This window comes from Pristis pectinata, chromosome 15 (genome assembly GCF_009764475.1).
Source record: "Pristis pectinata isolate sPriPec2 chromosome 15, sPriPec2.1.pri, whole genome shotgun sequence".
In the NCBI taxonomy this organism is placed as follows: Eukaryota; Metazoa; Chordata; class Chondrichthyes; order Rhinopristiformes; family Pristidae; genus Pristis; species Pristis pectinata.
Window position 1 is genome coordinate 49,373,364 of NC_067419.1, and position 18,897 is coordinate 49,392,260.

Genomic DNA, 18,897 nt, shown 5'->3' on the forward strand with positions numbered 1-18,897 from the left:
CCTCACCGTACTCATCACAACTGTACTCAGCTCGACGTGACTGTTTCAGCACTGTGTCTGGCAGCGGACCCCCGGCGGGAGAGGCAGCGAGTCCAGTGCTGGGCTCACACCTCAGGAAGGATACAAGTGTCCTGGGGACGGTGACAGGACACCTACTTGGATAGGTCCCCTGGGATGGCGAGAGACCGGAGTACCTGGGATTGTTCTACAATGGACAGAGCAGGTTCAGCGGAGATTGAACAGGGGCTTCAAAACAAGGAGGAAACTGGTGTCACCAGTGGAGTGGAGAACATTTATCAGCAATGATTTGCTGTGGGTGGGGACTTGCTGCCTTAAAGGGAAGAGGAAGCAGATTTAATCATAAATTTATTATTGAATCAAACGAGTGCTTAAAACGTTAGGAGTTGCAGGATTGCGGAGAAAGAACATGGTAGTGACTGGGGAGCTCCTCTGGCACGATGGGCTGAATGGCCTCCTCCTGTGATTTGATTACCCTGCAGTGTAACTAACAGGTCCCATACCCACAAGTAGAAAGGGCAACAGTTTCAGCCCCATCAGCCGACTGGAGTGAAAGCCTTAGGCTCGTATCAAAGGAGGACTGGTTCCAGCAGGAATAAAATTAGCACAAGTTCCTGATCAAATTCGCCATGTCCCCAATGACCCTCACCAATTTTTATACATGCACATGAAAAGCATCCTAACTAAATGCATCACAGCTCGGTACGGCAACTTCTCTGTCCAGGACTGATAGAAACTGCAGAGAGTTGTGGACACAACTGAGTCCATCACGTACACCAGCCTCCCCTCCATGGATCCTGTCTACACCTCTCGCTGCCTCGGTAAAGCAGCCAACATAATCAAAGACCCCTCCCACCTCAGACATTCTCTCTTCTGCCCTCTCCCCTTGGGTAGAAGATACAAAAGCCTGAAAGCACGTACCATCAGGCTCAAGGACAGCTTCTATCCCACTGTTATCTGACTCTTGAATGGACTTCTCATTCACTAAAAGATGAGCTATTGATCTCCTGATCTACCTCACCGTGGCTCTTGCAAGTTACTTGTCTACCAGCACTGCACTCTCTTGTAACTGCAACTCTATATTATGCATTCTGTTTGCTTTTTACTACCTCAATGTCCTTGTGTACGGAATGATCTGTCAGGATGGCACGCTAAATAAAAGCTTTTCACTGTATTTCAGTACATGTGACAATAATAGACCAGATTCTGGGAAATAAACCAGCTTGGCTGGAATGTGTTATCAGAGAGGTCCTTGGCTGTGGCTTATCTGGGCTTTCCCACAGTACCTGCCATAGTGATGGAAGGAACACAAACCCATTTAACTTCAGATAACTGGGATTTGGGGCAACACCTGCCAATCAGCAACCTCAGGGGAAATTGGTAAATTCATATTTGGATTAAATAATCACACAAGCCCATTGCTCCCATTTCCCCAAGAGGTTGCCCGAGATGTGTTTGGAAGTAATGTGCCCTGTGAATGTTGAAAGGAATGTCACTGGTCCCTTCCGTCCAGTCCCCAGTGGGTTAATCCCTCTTATGAAATAGCTGGCAGACAGAATTATTCTGGAGTCAATATTTACACAACTGACAGAACCCAGCTCTGAGATAATTAACATGCATTCCAGAAATTTCCATCATCTTCTGTCCTGCAGTTAATCGATGAAGAAAATTAATGACTGTAACAGTGCATCTTCAGAGAACCTTTACAGCACAGAGATCATTCGGCCCCTCTGGTCCACACCAGCCCCTCAGGGGGGTTGCATATGTCCCATTTCCCCATTCTTTTCCCCAAAGTCCTACAAATTACCCTCTGTCGGGGTCGAGCTGATTCACTGCTGGAAGCTCTGACTGACATTGTCTGCCCCAGGGAGGTCCTACAGTAGTGCTGACATGGGATCTGACGGTCGGGCTGGTTAGAGACAGGGTCTGGAGGGGGTTAGACAAGGAGGGGTGTGGGGGCCGGAGGGGGTCACAGAGACGGAGTGGTGTAGGGGCTGGAGGAGGTTACAGAGACAGGGAGGAGGTGCAGGGGCCAGAGGGGTCATGGATAGGGAGGGGTGAAGTCCATGGAGTCACTGGAAACAGATGGTGTTTAGATGTGTGAAGGGATGGTGCACGTCGGGACCCAGCAGGCAGGGATTGGAATGATTTGGGGCTACGGGGATGTGAGTGTGCTGGGACCATGGACCTGCTCCCTCCGGAACCCCTGCCCTGGGTGGAGAGCTTCAGTGGCAGGGGAGCTGAGACAGATGGAGGCGGGAAAAGGCACGGTCCAGAGGCTCTGGTGTAGCATCCGTGATGTGACTCGTTGATGCCGTGCGATCTCCTCTTCCTTCACCGCATCAATTGAACAGATCATTGTGGAGGCCATGTCCAGGAGACGAACGGTGCATACATCTGCAGCGTCTGCTGCTCCCCACACTGGTGGGGAAGGACATGGGTGGGCCACATCACACCATTCCTCACATCCCACCGCCTCCCAGAATCAGACCTGCCCACAGCCGCACCAATAACCTGCGCAGATCCATTCCGGGGAGGGGGGGGTTGGAGGGTGGGTGTGGGGGGGTGGCAGTGAAAGCCAGAGACGTGTAGAACTGGCAGCAAAATACTGAAGGACAAGCAGTAATATTGTGACGTCAATAGCTAAATAACTGCTGTTTGAGAACACACATCACCACGCACAGGACAGCTTCTGTTATCATACTATTGAACAGACCTCACATGTGCTAAAGATGGACTCGTGACCTCACAAACTACCTTGTTATGCCCTTGCACCTCATTGTCTGCCTGCACTGCACTCTCTCTGGAACTGTAACACTTTATTCTGCATTCTGTTATTGCTTTTCCCTTTACACAACCTCGATGTACTGATGCGATGAAATGATCTGTATGGATGGCATGCAAGACAAAGTTTATCACTGCATGTTGGTACATGTGATAATAATAAAGCCATCGCCAATTCCTGCTCACCTACAGAACTCCCAAACCTCCTTCCCATTTGGCTCCCTTCAGTGCTCATCTCTGACTCTCCTGTTCCCTCTCTGGACCTTCGGGCTGAGTCAGTGACTGATGACCCTCAGCTCGCACTAATGTCATTACGTTAGTTTTTGTTTATTGTGTCATGCAAGTTATAGAACAGAGAACAGTACAGCACAGGACAAGCCCTTCGGCCCACCATGTTGTGCTGACCTCTATAAACCTACTCCATGATCAATCCAACCCTTCCCTCCTACACAGCCCATAACCCTCCATTTTTCTCACATCCATGTGCCTATCTAAGAGTCTCTTAAATGTCCCTGTTGTATCTGCCTCTACCACCACTCTCGGCAGTGTGTTCCACGCACCCACCACTCTCTGTGTAAAAAAAAAACTTACCTCTGAGATCTCGCCTGAACTTCCCTCCACTCACCTTAAACTGATATCCTCTGGTATTGGTTATTGCCGCCCTGGGGAAAAGGTGCTGGCTGTCCACTCTATCTATGCCCCTCATAATCTTATACATCTCTATCAAGTCGCCTCTCATCCTGTGTCGCTCCAAAGAGAAAAGCCCTAGATCGTTCAACCTTTCCTCAGAAGGCATGTTCTCTAATCCAGGCAGCATCCTGGTAAATCTCCTCTGCACCCTCTCTAAAGCTTCTGCATCCTTCCCAATATGAGGTGACCAGAACTGAACACAATACTCCAAGTGCCATCTAACCAGAGTTCTGTAGAGCTGCAACATTACCTCGCGGCTCTTGAACTCAATCCCCCAGCTAGTGAAGGCCAACACATACGCCTTCTTAACTGCCCTATCAACTTGCGCGGCAACCTTGAGGGATCTATGGACTTGGAACCCAAGATCCTTCTGTTCCTCCACACTGCTCAGAATCCTTCCATTAACCTTGTACTCCGCCTTCATGTTCATTCTTCCAAAGTGTGTCACTCCACACTTTTCCAGATTGAACTCCATCTGCCACTTCTCAGCCCAGCTCTGCATCCTATCAACATCCTGTTGTAACCTACGACAACCTTCTACACCATCCACAACCCTTCCAATGTTCCTGTCATCTGCGATGTATAATTTATGTTAATTTAAGTTTATGTAACTAACATTTGTCGTGTTTATAAGGTACTGTGCTGCTGCAAAAAAAAAACAAGCTAATTTTCCTGGCATTTCTGCTCTGGGTATGTGTGCCTGTGATAATGAAGTTACAAGCCCACAGACCCAACAGCTACACTCCCCTCAGCCGTGGCTGCCCCTCCACTAGGGTAAACAGCACTGGTCTCCGTGACTGTTGCCTTGCTCACACTTCTGTTCGGATCACACACAGACCAAGGGGAGGTTCCCCTGGACCTCAGCTTCCAGCCCACAGCCTCCACTGTAACCTTCACCGTGGCACTCCCACCAAACACATCTCCCTTTCCCCTCCCACAGCAGGGACCGCTCCCTCCATGACTGTCTGCTTCACTTTCCACCTGCAATCAGTTCTGGTGGAAGGTCACCTACCTGTGTTTCTCTCTCCACAGATGCTGCCTGACCCACTGGGTACTTCCAATATTCCCATTTCAGATTCCCAGTGTCTGCAGTGTTCTGTCTCACAGATCCAGTGTAGAACATGGAACAGTACCGCACAGTGTGGGCCCCCAACATCTGGGGGGCGGGGGGGGTGGGAAGCAGGGACCTGACATCTGATGGTGGTGTGCATCAGAGGGGGGGGGGGGGTGGGGTGGGGTCAGGGACCATCACCGTAACCAGTACCTGGGTGAGCAGCTGGTGCTGCACACGGTGCAACGGGGGAAATGGAACCCACACACCCCCCCCCACCGGGGTGGGGGGCCAGGGGTTCTGGATCCTGCCAGTCCAGCACGGAACACGGCCGAGACCGTCTCAGCATCCTGATTACACACAGCAAACACACAGCCAACTGGGCTGCTCCATGTGCTGAAACCTCTCACCCACTCTAGTCATGGAGTCACATAACACAGGAACAGGCCCTTTGGCCCATCACATCAATGCTGACCATCACACACACACACCTACACATCCCATTTCCCAGCACTTAGTCCGTAGCCTTAGTGATACAAGTGATTGTCCGGATACTTGTTAAATGTTGTGCAAATCTCTGCCCCCCTCCCCACCTCAGGCAGTGCGTTCCAGATTCCAACCCCCTCCCACCACCCCCACCCCCACCCCGGGGAAATATTTCTTCCTCAGATCCCACCTAAACCTCTAACCCCTAAACCCATGACCTCTGGCTTTAGACACTTCTACCATGAAGAATGTGTCCCGTAACCTTATCGTCCCATCTACCCGGTCCGAGCCCCTCACGATATTGTTCAGCAGGTTCCCCAAGAACCCTCCATTCAAAGGAAAACAAAGCCAACCTCTCCTCATAGCTGAAACGCTCCATCCCAGGCTACATCCTGGTGAATCTCCTCTGCACCCTCTCCAGTGCAGTCACACCCTATAGTGCAGTGACCACTACACATTCCTCCAGCTGTGGCCATACCTTAACCTCCCTGCTCTTACCTTGCACGTTCTGGCATCTTATGTGCCTTCTTCACCACCTCCTCAACTTGTGCTGCCTGTTGTGTTGCTCCCTTGTACACCAACAGCCCCCTGTTCCCCTCTGCTCTCTGGGGCCGTTCCGTTCATTGTGTACGTTCACCTTTATTAGTGCCTCAAAGTGCATCACCTCACACCTATGAGGTTCAGACTCCAGCTGCCATTGCTCTGCCCACTACCAACTGGTCAAAACCACCCCACGACCAGTCTCCAACTACTCACCTCAACACCTTGCCCAGAAGGAAAGGCCTGCCTTTCTACAATGCCCTTGGTTGTACCTTAGTTGTACCACCATGGTTGTGTGGTGGAAATGCAAGCTGTGGATTGTGTAGATGGTGCTGTGGGATAAATATTGGCCCTGGCTCATGCACGCCACAGAAAGCATCCTATCCGGGTGCATCACAGCTTGGGATGGCAACTGCTCTGCTCTGCTCAGCTCAGCTCAAAACTGCAGAGTTGTGGACACAGCCCAGTTCATCACACAAACCAGCCTCCCTTCCATTGACCCCATCTGCACTTCCCGCTGCCTCGGGACCTCTGCCACCCCAGACATTCTCTCTTCTCCCCCCTCCTATTGGGCAGAAGATACCAAAGCACATACCACCAGGCTCAAGGACAGCTTCTATCCCACTGTTATAAGACCCTTGAATGGACCTCTCATACGATAAAGGTGAAGTCTTGACCTCACAATCTACCTCGTTATGGCCCTTGCACTTTATTTGTCTGCCTGCACTGCACTCTCTCTAAGTGTAACATGATATTCTGCATTGCCTTTCTTTTTACCACCTCGATGTACTTCTGTACGGAATGATCTGTCTGGACGGCAAGCACACAAAAGCTATTCACTGTATCTTCGTACACCTGACAATAATAAACCAATCACCAAAGTTCTGCCATGGGATTGTGAATGTCCCCTGTTCAGAGCAGCTGGTGTGAAACTTCTCACCTGAGAGAGCAGCACTTGCTCCGCACTGCCCTCGGAGAACAGCAAAAGCAGTGCCCCTGCAGTAGAGCTGAACCCACAGACTCCAGACTCAACAGTCAGGGAGCCGGGGACAAGGAAGCCACTGGCAACGGTACTCACTGATGTGACGCTGACGATGTCCCTCCAGATGGTGTCGTCTTTGGGGAGCTCGAGCAGCTCGAACAGGTTGTCCGCGACTACCTCTCCAACGAGGTCGTGTCTGGAGAATCGGTCAAAGTCAAAAACACTGAAGTGTAGCTTCCGGCTGTTCAAATGGTCAAAGGACACGGGAAACTGGAAGGTTTCATTAAAGATGGGGTTCAATGTCTTCCTGTGCACTCGAGTCTGGAATTTCTTTTTCCGATCCGGCAGGAGGTAAATTTTAACGTAGGGATCTGAGGTTCCAGAATCGTCTTTTGCCGGCAAGTCTAAGCATTTAAGAATCGTCACGATCAGATTCTCGTTCTCGTAGTCATACTTCAGAGTGAAGTTTAACTTGCCGCCGGTCTTCAGCTCCTCCTTCTCACCGTCCTGGGAGTCGACGGACTTCTGCTTGTACAGCTCCGGTTTGATGCGCCCAATGCTGGTGGTGGTCTCTCCCCGTGGCAGGCTGTCCATGCTGAAGTCAACACTGGAGACGTGCATCTGCCTTGGGAGGTGCCGTCTGAAGGAGTTGTGCCTGCAGACAGGAAGGCAAACGATTCATAGATCACTACAGCACAGGTACACTGGAATGTCACAGCACGGAAACAGGCCCTTCTGCCCACCATCAACCACCCATATGCACTAATCCCATTTTATTCTCCCCACATTCCCGTCAACTCCCCTATTCACCGACACATTGGGGGCTATTAACAGCAGCCACTTAACCTACCAACCTGCACATCTTTGGATGTGGGAGGAAACTGGAGCACCCAGGGGAAACCCACGGGGTCACAGAGAGAATGTATGAACTCCACACAGACAGTGCCCGAGGTCAGGATCGAACCCGGGTCTCTGGAGCTGTGAGACAGCGGCTCTACCCATTGTGCCACTGGGCTGCCCCATGATGTACACTGACTGCCCTATCTCCCAGATGAGGCAGGTCGACACACTGACCAGTTGTGTTGAAGGACTGGCTGGGACATCGACAGAGAGGTTTAGTGAGGGAGGTCTCCAGTGCCGGTTACTCCTCAGGTTTGCCTCTACTGTTGAAGCTGGATCCCCACCTGAGGTCACCTCGCCGGGTACAGTTCCTGGCTGAGGGTCTGAGGGTCAGCAGGGAGTGAGGGTGTGGTGGCTGTGGACTGGGGGTCCAAGCCCTGGCACGGGTAGGGGGTTGGGTTTGGTTCCAGGACTAGTCTGGTCCTGTAGGGGAGGTGTCTTCGCTCAAGGGTCAGTGAGGTGGGAAGGTGAACCTGGACCAGATGCAGGGTTAGCTTGGGGTGAGCGGGTAGAGTCTGGGTTGGGGGAGGGGGTTCAAACCTTGGGGTGTCTCCTGGCCCAAAGACCCTTCCCATCTCCTGGAGAATGTCCGTGCCTTCCCTCAGCTGCCAGGTTCCCCAAAGCCCAGATTTAATCTGTGAGGCAGGGGAATCCAGGGGGTGAGGTTAAACAGAAACTGGAGGAGATACTCAGCAGGTCAGGAAGCTTCTGTGGAGACAGAAACAGGGGCAACATTTCAGGTCAATGAGCTGTTGTTACAACTGCCTGATGGTTCCAGTGGTTCGAAAAATTTGCAAGGGTGTTGCCAGGACTAGAGGGCCTGAGTTATAGGGAGAGGTTGGCAAGGGTAGGTCTTCCTTGGAACGTAGGAGAATGAGGGGCGACCTTATAGAAGTGTTTAAAATTATGAGAGGCACAGATAAGGTGGACGGTAACAGTCTTTTCCCCAGGGTAGGGGAGTCCAAAACTAGGGGGCATAGGCTTAGGGTGAGAGGAGAAGGATTTAAAAGGGGCCTGAGGGGCAACATTTTCACGCAGAGGGTGGTGAGTGTATGGAACGAGCTGCCAGAGGAAGTGGGTGAGGCAGGTACAACAGGATCACTTAAAAAGCACTTGAATAGGTACATGGAGGGGTGGGGCTTGGAGGGATATGGGCCGAATGCAGGAAATTGGGACTAGCTGGGTGGGCACCATGGTTGGCATGGACTGGTTGGGCTGAAGGGCCTGTATCCGTGCTGTAATGCTCTATGACTCTATGATGGGAGTAGAGTCTGAACATTGACCGTTTCTCTCTCGGCCAACTACAAACCCCAGCTCCTGACAGTCAACGAGATGTCTGTCACCTGGTGTCACACTGGAAATGTGGGGCGATGTTGGGGGGGGCAGGGGGGGGCGGCGAGGTTGGGGTTATAGTCTTCCCATCTCAGCCAACACTAACCTGTGTGTTTTGGGAGGTCAAGGTTCAGCCCCTTGATCCCACACCTTCATTTTCCAATTTCCCCCCCCCCACCAGACGAGCCTCCCGGTGGGGTGGGGCAGCCGACACCCACCCCCCCCCCCCCCCACCAGACGAGCCTCCCGGTGGGGTGGGGCAAGCCATCATGTCATTCACTGTTACAAGCGTCCAGAGACCAATTTGGAGTTTCTGTGAATGTGCGACCACAGAACCTGTGCCCTCTGCGGTATCGTGAGCTCTCGGCTTGTGTGACACTAACTGTACAGTGAAGCAGCAGCACAGAGGACCCAGAACCCAACCAAGGTGTGACAGATCACCACAGCAAGCGTCCAACCACACTCAGTGACCCCACCTTTGACAACATTCCGTGAACGCGTGACAGGAAGGATTTCCTGGGCCGAGCTCTCCCTCCAAGGTCCATCTGCTGGTGAGCAGAGGCACAGCCGGACGAGGACGTGGTCTTAACACTCCAGCGTCATTGGCTGGTGCCTGCTCCGACCAACACACTGAGGTGTCCGTCACTTGATCTTTCCATCTGGATGAGGGGGAGCTGCATCTCCAACCACTACAACTGTGTCCCAACCGTAGTGTCAGCTGCCCCCTCACCCATGAACCATGGAGACCCACGGCTGATCTCTCTCCAGTCAGGGCAGTGCTCACACCTCTCTCCAATGGTCACCGAGGATCTGCTTCACACAAAATGACCCCTTTCACTGTTTTCTGTTGAGCTTTCCCCAGGGCGTTGCTGGCTGCCCTCCCCAGAAGAATCTCCAACCTCCACACCAGCAAGGCCAAGTTATTGCCCAGCAGTATGTTCACGTGACCCAGGGACTCGCCAGGCCAGAGGGCAGCAATGGCTCAGTTGTTAGTGTGGGACGGGAGTCACCCACAGTCCAGGTGAGGTTGGCAGATTCCCTCCCCCCGACTATTCCTGCTGGTCGGGAGGTCTGGAACTCAGGGGCAAGGTCTAGAAGTTGGAGCCAGGGCTTCAGGAGTGAGGTTAGGAAACACTTCATTCGGAAGCAGAGGGGACCTGGTGACATTAAATCAGGGACTGGCAGGTTTTTGTTCACCAGAGGTGTTAATGGGATCAGGGAATGACAGGTACATGGAGTTCACTCCCGGATCAGCCACCATCTCAAGCCACCATCCTTCACTTCCCAAAGAACATCCAGAAAATCTCAGTTCAAACAGTCCGGCAACATTGTGAAGTCACATTGACTGACAACAGCTTTCCATCTCTTGTCAGGGTTATGATAACCTCATGACACTGTGAGATTGTGGAAGTTCAGAGTAAAAATAAATCCCCTCTGGCTAACGGTTCCAGACTCTCCTCTCTCAGGTGGCCAAGATGGGATTCAAACCCACAGCCTCTGGATTATTAACCCCAGCATCTTCTGCTGCAGGCAAACTGGAATTCAGGCAGAAAGGGGAGGTGGGGAGGTGACAGAGTAGGTTCTGAATGTTAGGAACAGAAGGAAACTCCAGGTAGGAAGGGCAGGACCTAGGCACTTGATGGGACCTCACTCCTCCAAGGGCAGTGCAGGCAGAGTCCCCAAACATTGTTAAGCCAGAGACAGACAGAAGAGTCATAGAAATCATACAGCACGGAAACAGGCCCTTCGGCCCAACTGTTCCATGCTGACCAAGTTTCCTATCTAAGCCAGTCCCATTTGCTCAGGTTTAGCCCATATCCCTCCAAACCTTTCCTACCCATGGACCTGTCCAAGTGCCTTTTACATGTCTACTGCATCTGCCTCAGTCACTTCCCCTGGCAGCTGGTTCTAGATTCCTGATAAATGAGGTGCCAAGAGATTACTGGGGGGTGGATGGGAATGGGGAGCTAGGTTACAGTCAGATCAGCAGTTACCTCATTAAATGGTGAGCAGGGTCAAGGGGCTGAGTGGCCTACTCCTGCTTCCGGTTCATGTGTTGATTAGTTTGTAGCCACGATGGGCTGAATGGGCTCCTCCCATGCTGGACAATTCTACAATCCTAGCCTTCACCAATGAGGGTGTTGCTGTGTATCTGCAGTGGAGTCGGTGTGGTGACCCCGAGCTGTCTCTGTGAACCGCTGACATCCGTGTGGTCAGGGAGATCCCACTGTCACTGGGTGGAGGTGGAGGTGGAGGGGGGTCTGGATCTCACTGGCCGGGAGGGTGGTGGAGGCACAAACCCTCGTCACAATTTGAAGGAGGACTCAGGGTCAGGAATGGAAACTCTGAACAGCCACAGACACAATGAACTCTTTCTGTGCCATGGACCTTGCGGGTTCCGCGATCACTCCCGCAGAGCACTCACCTGGAGGAGGAGGTGGGCTCCGTCGTCTGCCGTTGCACCCGGGTGTGTTTGAGCAGATGTTCTTTGAGAGCGGCTTGGACCTCGGCTGGAATATCAGGAGAGGTCTGGCTGATCTTCATGGCGGTCGCCAGCAACACCACAGAATTCTTCCCATTCTCTTTGACCTCCTCAGCTTCCTTTTTCTCTGGAGGTTCCTCGGGCTCTGGGTCATGGCTGGGGGTTTGCTGAGGGATGTTATTTGCATCAGATGTCAGATCTTTATTCTTCCAGTGTGGCCAACACAGCTTCCAAAATACAAACAGTGACACTACCAACAGGGCAAGACCACAGAAACTGACGACCACCGCAAGCAGACTGACCGAAATGTCTACAGGCAAGCAGAAAGTCGAAGTGAAACACACAGCACAGCAGACAAACAGGGAGGAGAGAAAAGAGGAAACGGAGTGAGATCAGTGTGGTTGCCAGGCTTCACATCCAAAGATTAAACAGTTCATTGTTAGTGGGAGACACTGTAGCAACCTTTACACAGTCACCGATGGCTGCCTGGCATCAAATGCAATATGGGAACGGGGGAGGTGATGGAACGCTCAATGACCTTCACTCTGGCTCTCCAATGTCCACACAAGTCCACGCTGCAAGGAAATCTGCATCAGCTTAAAATATTCCTCTCTGGGCTTCCCCACCAGTGGTCAGCTGTCCCATTGACAGATCCATCCACCCACCACAGAACGGCAGGTGTGAAGTCTGTGCCTTCACCTTAGTTCACAACAGGTGCTGATCACTGCCTGGATTTTTGTTTCAGCAAAGGTACGGAGCTGGTGCTGCAGAGCAGGAGAACTTGCTGGATTGCTGTAGCCATCACAGCACAATGGGCCGACTGGTCATTTGGGCTGATGACCCATGGAAACCCGTCAGTCCTCAGGCTGCTGTTCAAGGCAGCTTGCACCTGCTACAGAGTGGGACACTTACACGATTCCAGTGTACCATATCCCAGCAGACGTCCTGTGGAGGTGCCCAGGGCAAGGGAGTTGATGCTTTGCAACGATGGGCATCTCTCAGCATATAAGTTGCTTCCAAAATACAGCAGAGCAGTGGTAAGGCATTCACAGCTGCAGTATTACTGAACTTAACACTGTAAATATGATCTATGGTTGTAACGATACATCCACAAAACTAGAAGAATGATTACATTAAGCACCATCACACGAAGTAGTGATCACTTACAGGCTGGGTCACAGCGACTTGCTGTTTACTCCCATAATCCACACAGAGAAGTGCTACAAAAGGAGCCTCAAACACCAAACCCTATAATCAATGGGGTTCACCTGACCTGACGAGAAGAATAAAAGTGAGCAACGGTGATGTTGCAACAGGTTGAGCCACAGCTGCTGGGGACAGGGGGCAGAAATGGACACTGAAGCATGGGGTAGGTATCAGGGCAGGGAAATGTGACAGTGAAGGTCGATGGAGCCACACAGAGCGAGGACAGGCAGCGGTTTTGAATAAAGTGACTCAAACTTTTCCAATACAGCTGCTGAGCAGATAAAAGGAGAAAGAAAATTTCCACAGGTCAGAGGGTTATTATGAGAGGGTTCAGAGAAATGTTTCAAATGCTCCAAGGAAATCATTTCTCTAATCTCCTTCAAAATAGTGGCCACGACACTTTTTGCAACAACTTAAAAGGGCAGATGGTGCCTTAGTTTAACGCCTTGATCAGGAGCTAGTCCTCCCACAGTGTGACCCTCCCTTAGTACCACCCCTCCCACCGTGAGGAGTTCCCTCAGTACTGCCCCTCCCACCGTGAGGAGCTCCCTCAGTACCTCCCCTCCCATGGTGTGACCCTCCCACAGTGAGGAGCTCCCTCAGTACCGCCCCTCCCACTGTGAGAAGGTCCCTCAGTACTGCCCCTCCCACAGTGAGGAGCTCTCTCTGGGACAGCAGGACCTCCCATTGCCGTGTACCTGACTGACACGATTGATGATGAGTTGCTGCTGTCATTGCCACTTCTGCCCATCTCCGACTGCTCAGCGGAAGGTGATGGGGTTTGAGGGATGATGAGCCTTTCTCGGTTTTGTTTGCACCTTATCCTTCTTTACAATGTCACTTCAGCCCGACCCCAGCGCGGTATAGTGACCCCCATTTCATCAGCACAGGGAGCGGAGGACCAGGGAGTGCGTCCGGACCACTGCAGCGACAAACCAGCACTGAGACTGTGGGCTGACCATCCCCTTCAGTGTGTTCACCTTCAGCCACTTCTCCACCAAACACACCCAGATTTTGGCCTCATCAAACCTGCAGTCACTCCTACAACTGCCGTACTGTGCATTACTGTCGTAACCAAACCGCTCGGTCAAGGTTCCCTTTATCAATGCCTCAAAAAGACTTGGCCAACATTCCACTCACCACCGGTGACCCATCATACAGATGTATCTTTTTCCCCCCAAAGTTGAAATGTCTAATACTATAGGACGTGTGTTTAAGGTGAGAGGGGGAAAGTTCAGGGATGTGTGGGGCAGGGTCTTGTTCTTACTTACACACACACACACACACACACACACACACACACACACACAGAGTGGTGGGTGCCTGGAATGTGCTGCCTGGGGAGGTGGTGGAGGCAGATATGACAGTGGTGTTTAAGAGGTCGTTAGATAGGGACGTGAGTGTGCAGAGCATGGAGGTATATGGACCACTGCAGGCAGAAGGGATTAGGTGCATGAGCTAAGTTAGTTCAGGCCAACATTGTGGGCCGAAGGGCCTGTTCCTGTGCTGTGCTGTTGTACATTCACGGAAACATGTTCAGCATTTCAATTCCAACACACGTTTATGTCTTCAGTTGCAGTTTGTTCAGGTGCAATACGTACAGGGCCGTCAGAATCTGCCGATAATCTTTCAATTACTAATGGCTTAATAACTGATGGATGCATCAGCGCTGACTACAGGATCAGAGAGCAGTGTTCCATAATTTAACATTCTGACTGAGAAAGCAAACAAGCATGAAAACATCTTCATACAGAGTTGTGGGAACAGACAGGGAGTGCTTGAGACAGCGGCAACTGCATCCTGTGAAGAGCTGGCAAAGAGGAGAGATTGGTACAGACCAGGAGGCACCGGGGCTGGAGGATCAGTGGCTCCATGAACAAACCTAGTACAGACATGAGGGACTGAATTGCCTGCCTGGTGCTGTAAACTTCCGTGATTCTTAACAATTTTAAAGGAATGACTTCAACTCATTCAGCAAGAGCTTCATTCATCCAGCTAAAAGCAGCAGAAATATTAAAACCAGGCTAATGCAGATTACAGGAAGTGTGTGGGTGGTCCCACTACGTACAATGTAATCAGGGAATGCTCAGCCCACTGTAATAACTCAGCGTTAAAATCACACAACATGTAGATCAGTGAACTCCGAGCCCATCCCCAACTCAGCACCTCATGGCTTAATCATAGAAACAGGAGCAGGAGTAAGCCATTCGGCCCTTTGGGTCTGCTCTGATGTCCAATGTAATCACAGGTGATCACACAAATTGAGTCTCCGTTCTGGTTTTACTCTCCCTTGATCCAAAGTTGGATTGGCCGTAGAAGGCCGAGGGTAGGGGTGGAGGACTGTTTCTCTGACTGGAGGTCTGTGACCAGTGGTGTTCCACAGGGATCAGTGCTGGGACCTGTTTGTAACAAGATACATGTAAATGGATTGAGTGGAAACATAGATGGGCTAATTAGTACGTTTGTAGACGGCACAAAAACTGGCAGAGTTGTGGACAGTGAGGAAGGTTGTCAAAGGATTCAGCAGGAGATAAATCAGGTGGAAATGTGGGTGGAGAAATGGCAGATGGACAAGTGTGAGGTGTTGCACTTTGGAGGTCAAATGCAAGAGGAAAGTGTACAGTAAATGGCAGGACCCTTGGGAGCACTGATGTACAGAGGGACCTTGGGGAGTGGCCCTTAGGGAGGTAAGGAAGGCGTACAGCATGCTTGCCTTCATCGGCTGGGCTACTGAGTATACAAGTCAGGAAGTCATGTTGCATCTGTATAAAACTTCGGTTAGGCCACATTTGGGATATTGTGTGCAGTTCTGGTCACCACACCACAGAGGGAGCAGAAGCTGCCTGGATTAAAGAGTATTAGCTGTAATGAGAGGTGGATAAACTTGGGTTGTTTTCTGTGGAGCGTTGGAGGCTGAGAAGTGAGCTGATGAAAGTTTATAACTTCAATTCGGCCGCTGTCTGTAAGGAGTTCGTACGTTCTCGCCATGTCTGTGTGGGTTTCCTCTGGGTGCTCCGGTTTCCTCCCATATTCCAAAAACGTACAGGTTAGGAAGTTGCGGGCATGCTATGTTGGTACCAGAAGCGTGGCGACACTTGTGGGCTGCCCCCAGAGCACTCTACCCAAAAGATGCATTTCACTGTGTGTTTTGATGTATGTGTGACTAATAAAGATATTTTATCTTATCCCTAAGTTCCAGTGAACTTGGGCCAATCCTACTTGATCTTTCTTAAACATGTGATCCCAGCACCCACGAGCTGGTCTGATGATCCTGCCATACTCCACTTCCAAGTCAAGGATACCCCTGGTCAGACCAAATGTGAACACAGTGCCCCAACAAACCCATTCTGTGAGACTTCCATTAAAGTAGCTTCAAGCCAATTATTGGCATGTACCCTCTGTGTAACATACCCTCAGGGGAACATCGTGCTACATGTTGACCGAACCAGTGCTGGGGAAGAGCAGTGAGGGTGAGTATTGTACAGATCTATGGTACATTACCAACATCACAGCAAAGGAACTGCTGAATTTAGCTTTAAATCACAACTTCTTGAAATATCATTTTAAAATATGACATTGATACAGCTCTCACATTGAAAGAAAATCCAGCAAAGTTCCGGACAGGAGGATTTTCCTTCTGTACTAAACCCGTGGTGGAACATTGTCACAGCTGGAGTTCCCCAGTCACTGCTTGTTCTGGGGTCAGTGGGAACATCTCACTGAGTGAGAGTTGTGTTCTCACTGTTCCAGAGGGTGGGTGACGCTCCCACTGCACAAGAACACAGGGGCAGGAGAAGGCCACTAGGCCCCTCAATCCTGCCCCACCAGCATGACCGTGGGTGATCTACACCGGCCTCAACTCCCCTTCTGTGCCAGTTCCCCATAACCTCTCAATTCCTCAATCTTTCAAATATTGATCTATCTCCAATTTATCCAGTGATCCAACCTCCACCACCCACAGGGGCAGAGGATTCCAGAGATTCACCTCCCTCAGAGAAGAAATTTCTACAGACCTCAGTTTGAAATGACTGGCCCCGTATCCTGTAGTTATGTCCCCTTGTTCCTGACTCTCCCACTGGTGAAAACACCCCAACATCTGCCCTGACAAACGCTCTCAGGATCTGATATGTTTGGATAAGGTCACCCCTCATTCTTCTAAACACCAAGGAATACAGACTCAAACCGTCTCCACTCTTGATAGGGCAACCCCTGGGGAATCTCCTTCGGATGCCTCCAATGCTCCGATATCCTTTTGTTTAGGTAAAGGGACCCAAACTGTGCTCAGTACTCCAAGTGTGACCTCACCAACACCCCGTACACCTGGAACACAACATCCCGTTTGCCCCCTTAACTACCTGTTGCACCTGCCTGCTAACTTTGTATGATCAACGCACCAGAACACCCAGATCCCCCTTCACTTACTTGCAGTCTCTCACTATTTAGACAGTAATTCACCGTTTGATTCCCCTACCTCACACTTCCCCACATTAAGCTCCATTCACCAGGTTTTTGTCCAATCCATCTATACCCCAGTGCGCAGGCATGGAAATCAGCAGCAGCGAGAAGAGAACGGAGAGTCACCTGGTCCAGTGAGTATTTTTTTCTCTCCTTGATTGGGTTCTTTAACCATAAAAGAGAGGTAGGGTCTAGTGGAGCGGCCGTCATCGACAGTGGGAAATTAGAGGCCTTGACTCAAGAGGCTTCGACGGGAAGAGGCTGAGGCAAAATAACAGGTAATGAGGGTAAGTTTGTCCTTTGATTGTTGCTGCTGTGGTCTCAGATTCCCTTAGTACAGTGCAGGCAGCATGGCAGATACAGCAGTGGAATGCCCCTCCTGTGGGATGTGGGAATTCAGGGAGTTTGATGGTCTCCTTGATGACTGCACCTGAGGGAAGTGCAGCCAACTTCAGCTCCCGGAAGACCGGATTCAGGAGCTGGAGCTGGAGGTGGATGAACTGAGGATCATCCGGGACACTGAGCGAATCATAGACAGGACTTCTGAGCAGGTGGTTACACCCAGAGGGCAGGATTCAGGTAGTGGATGGGTGAGCACAGAGAGAGGTGGGGGGAAAGAGAAGTCAGTGCAGGGTCCCCCTGTGGCAAGTATACCCCTTTGGATACTGCTGAGGGGGATGACCTATCTGGCAAGGCAGCAGCAGCCAGGCCAGTAGCACTGTGGTCGACTCTGAGGCTCAGAAGGGAAGGGTGAAGTCAGGCAGGGGCAATAGTCATAGGGGACTCGACAGTTAGGGGGACAGACAGGAGATTCTGTGGCTGCCGAAGAGACACCAGGATGGTGTGTTGCCTCCCAGATGCTAGGGTCCTGGATGTCTTGGAGCAGTTGCAGAATATTCTTAAGGGGGAGGGTGAGCAGCCAGAGGTTGTGGTGCATATTGGTACCAACGACATAGACAGGAGAGGAGTAGAGGTCCTGCACATTGAGTATCGGGAGTTAGGAAGGAGGCTGAAGAGCAGGACCTCAAAGGTAGTAATCTCTGGATTACTCCCAGTGCCACAGGCTGGTGAAGGAGAGAACAGGAGGATAGCACAGACAAATGAGTGGCTGGAAAGATGGTGCAGGGGGCAGGGTTTCAAGTTCTTGGATCATTGGAACTTTTTCTGGGGAAGGGGTGACCTGTACAAGAGGGACGGTTGCACCTGAACTGGAAGGGAACCAATAACCTGGCAGGGAGGTTTGCTAATGCTACTGGGGAAGGTTTAAACTAGCTCCGCAGATGGATGGGAACCTGAACAACAGGTCAGTAAGTGATGGAACGGGCAGGAGGGCTGATGTCAGGGAATGTAGTATTAGGCAGATTCCTGATAACAGATGTGATGGGACAAATGGTTTGAAGTGTTTGTACTTTAGTGCTCGGAGTGTTCTGGGCAAGAGTGATGAACTTTGAGCATGGATCAGTACATGGAACTATGATGTTGTGGCCATTACAGAGACTTGGTTGAGGGAGGGACAGGAATGGGTGATCGATGTACCAGGGTTTCAAAGTTTTAGGAAGAATAGAGAGGGGGGTAAAAGAGGGGGAGGAGCCACAATACTAATTGGAGATAATATATCAGCTTCACTCCAGGGAGACATAATGGAGGGCTCGGACACAGAGTCTATATGGGTAAAACTTAGGAATAGGAATGGTGCAATCACTCTCTTGGGGGTGTACTACAGACCTCCCAATAGCCACCGGGACATTGAGGAACAGATATGCAAACAGATTAGGGAAATGTGTAAAAATTACAGGGTTGTGCTCGTGGGAGACTTCAACTTCCCTGATATAAATTAGGACCTCCTTAGTGCAAAAGGGGTTAGATGGGGCAGAATTTGTTAGGTATATCCAGGAGTGGTTTTTAAATCAATATGTTGACAGTCCAACAAGGGAAGAGGCTATTCTGGACCTGGTGTTGGGTAATGAGCCT

The 18,897-nt window shown here is 51.0% G+C and overlaps 2 protein-coding genes across 3 annotated transcripts in view; both read right to left on the bottom strand.

The window, feature by feature from the left end:
• The window catches only part of LOC127578273 (NADH-cytochrome b5 reductase 3-like), a 644,669-nt gene that overhangs the window by 294,461 nt on the left and 331,311 nt on the right, over window positions 1–18,897 (bottom strand). The gene's annotated exons all lie outside the window — the stretch shown is intronic.
• syt10 (synaptotagmin X) overlaps window positions 1–18,897 on the bottom strand; it is a 34,313-nt gene that overhangs the window by 4,352 nt on the left and 11,064 nt on the right. For both annotated transcript variants that reach the window (XM_052030078.1, XM_052030077.1), the window contains 2 exons: window positions 11,209–11,575; window positions 6,648–7,206 (listed from right to left, as the gene is read on the bottom strand). In XM_052030078.1, coding sequence (XP_051886038.1) covers window positions 6,648–7,206; window positions 11,209–11,575 — 926 coding nt within the window. The remainder of the gene's footprint in view (window positions 1–6,647; window positions 7,207–11,208; window positions 11,576–18,897) is intronic.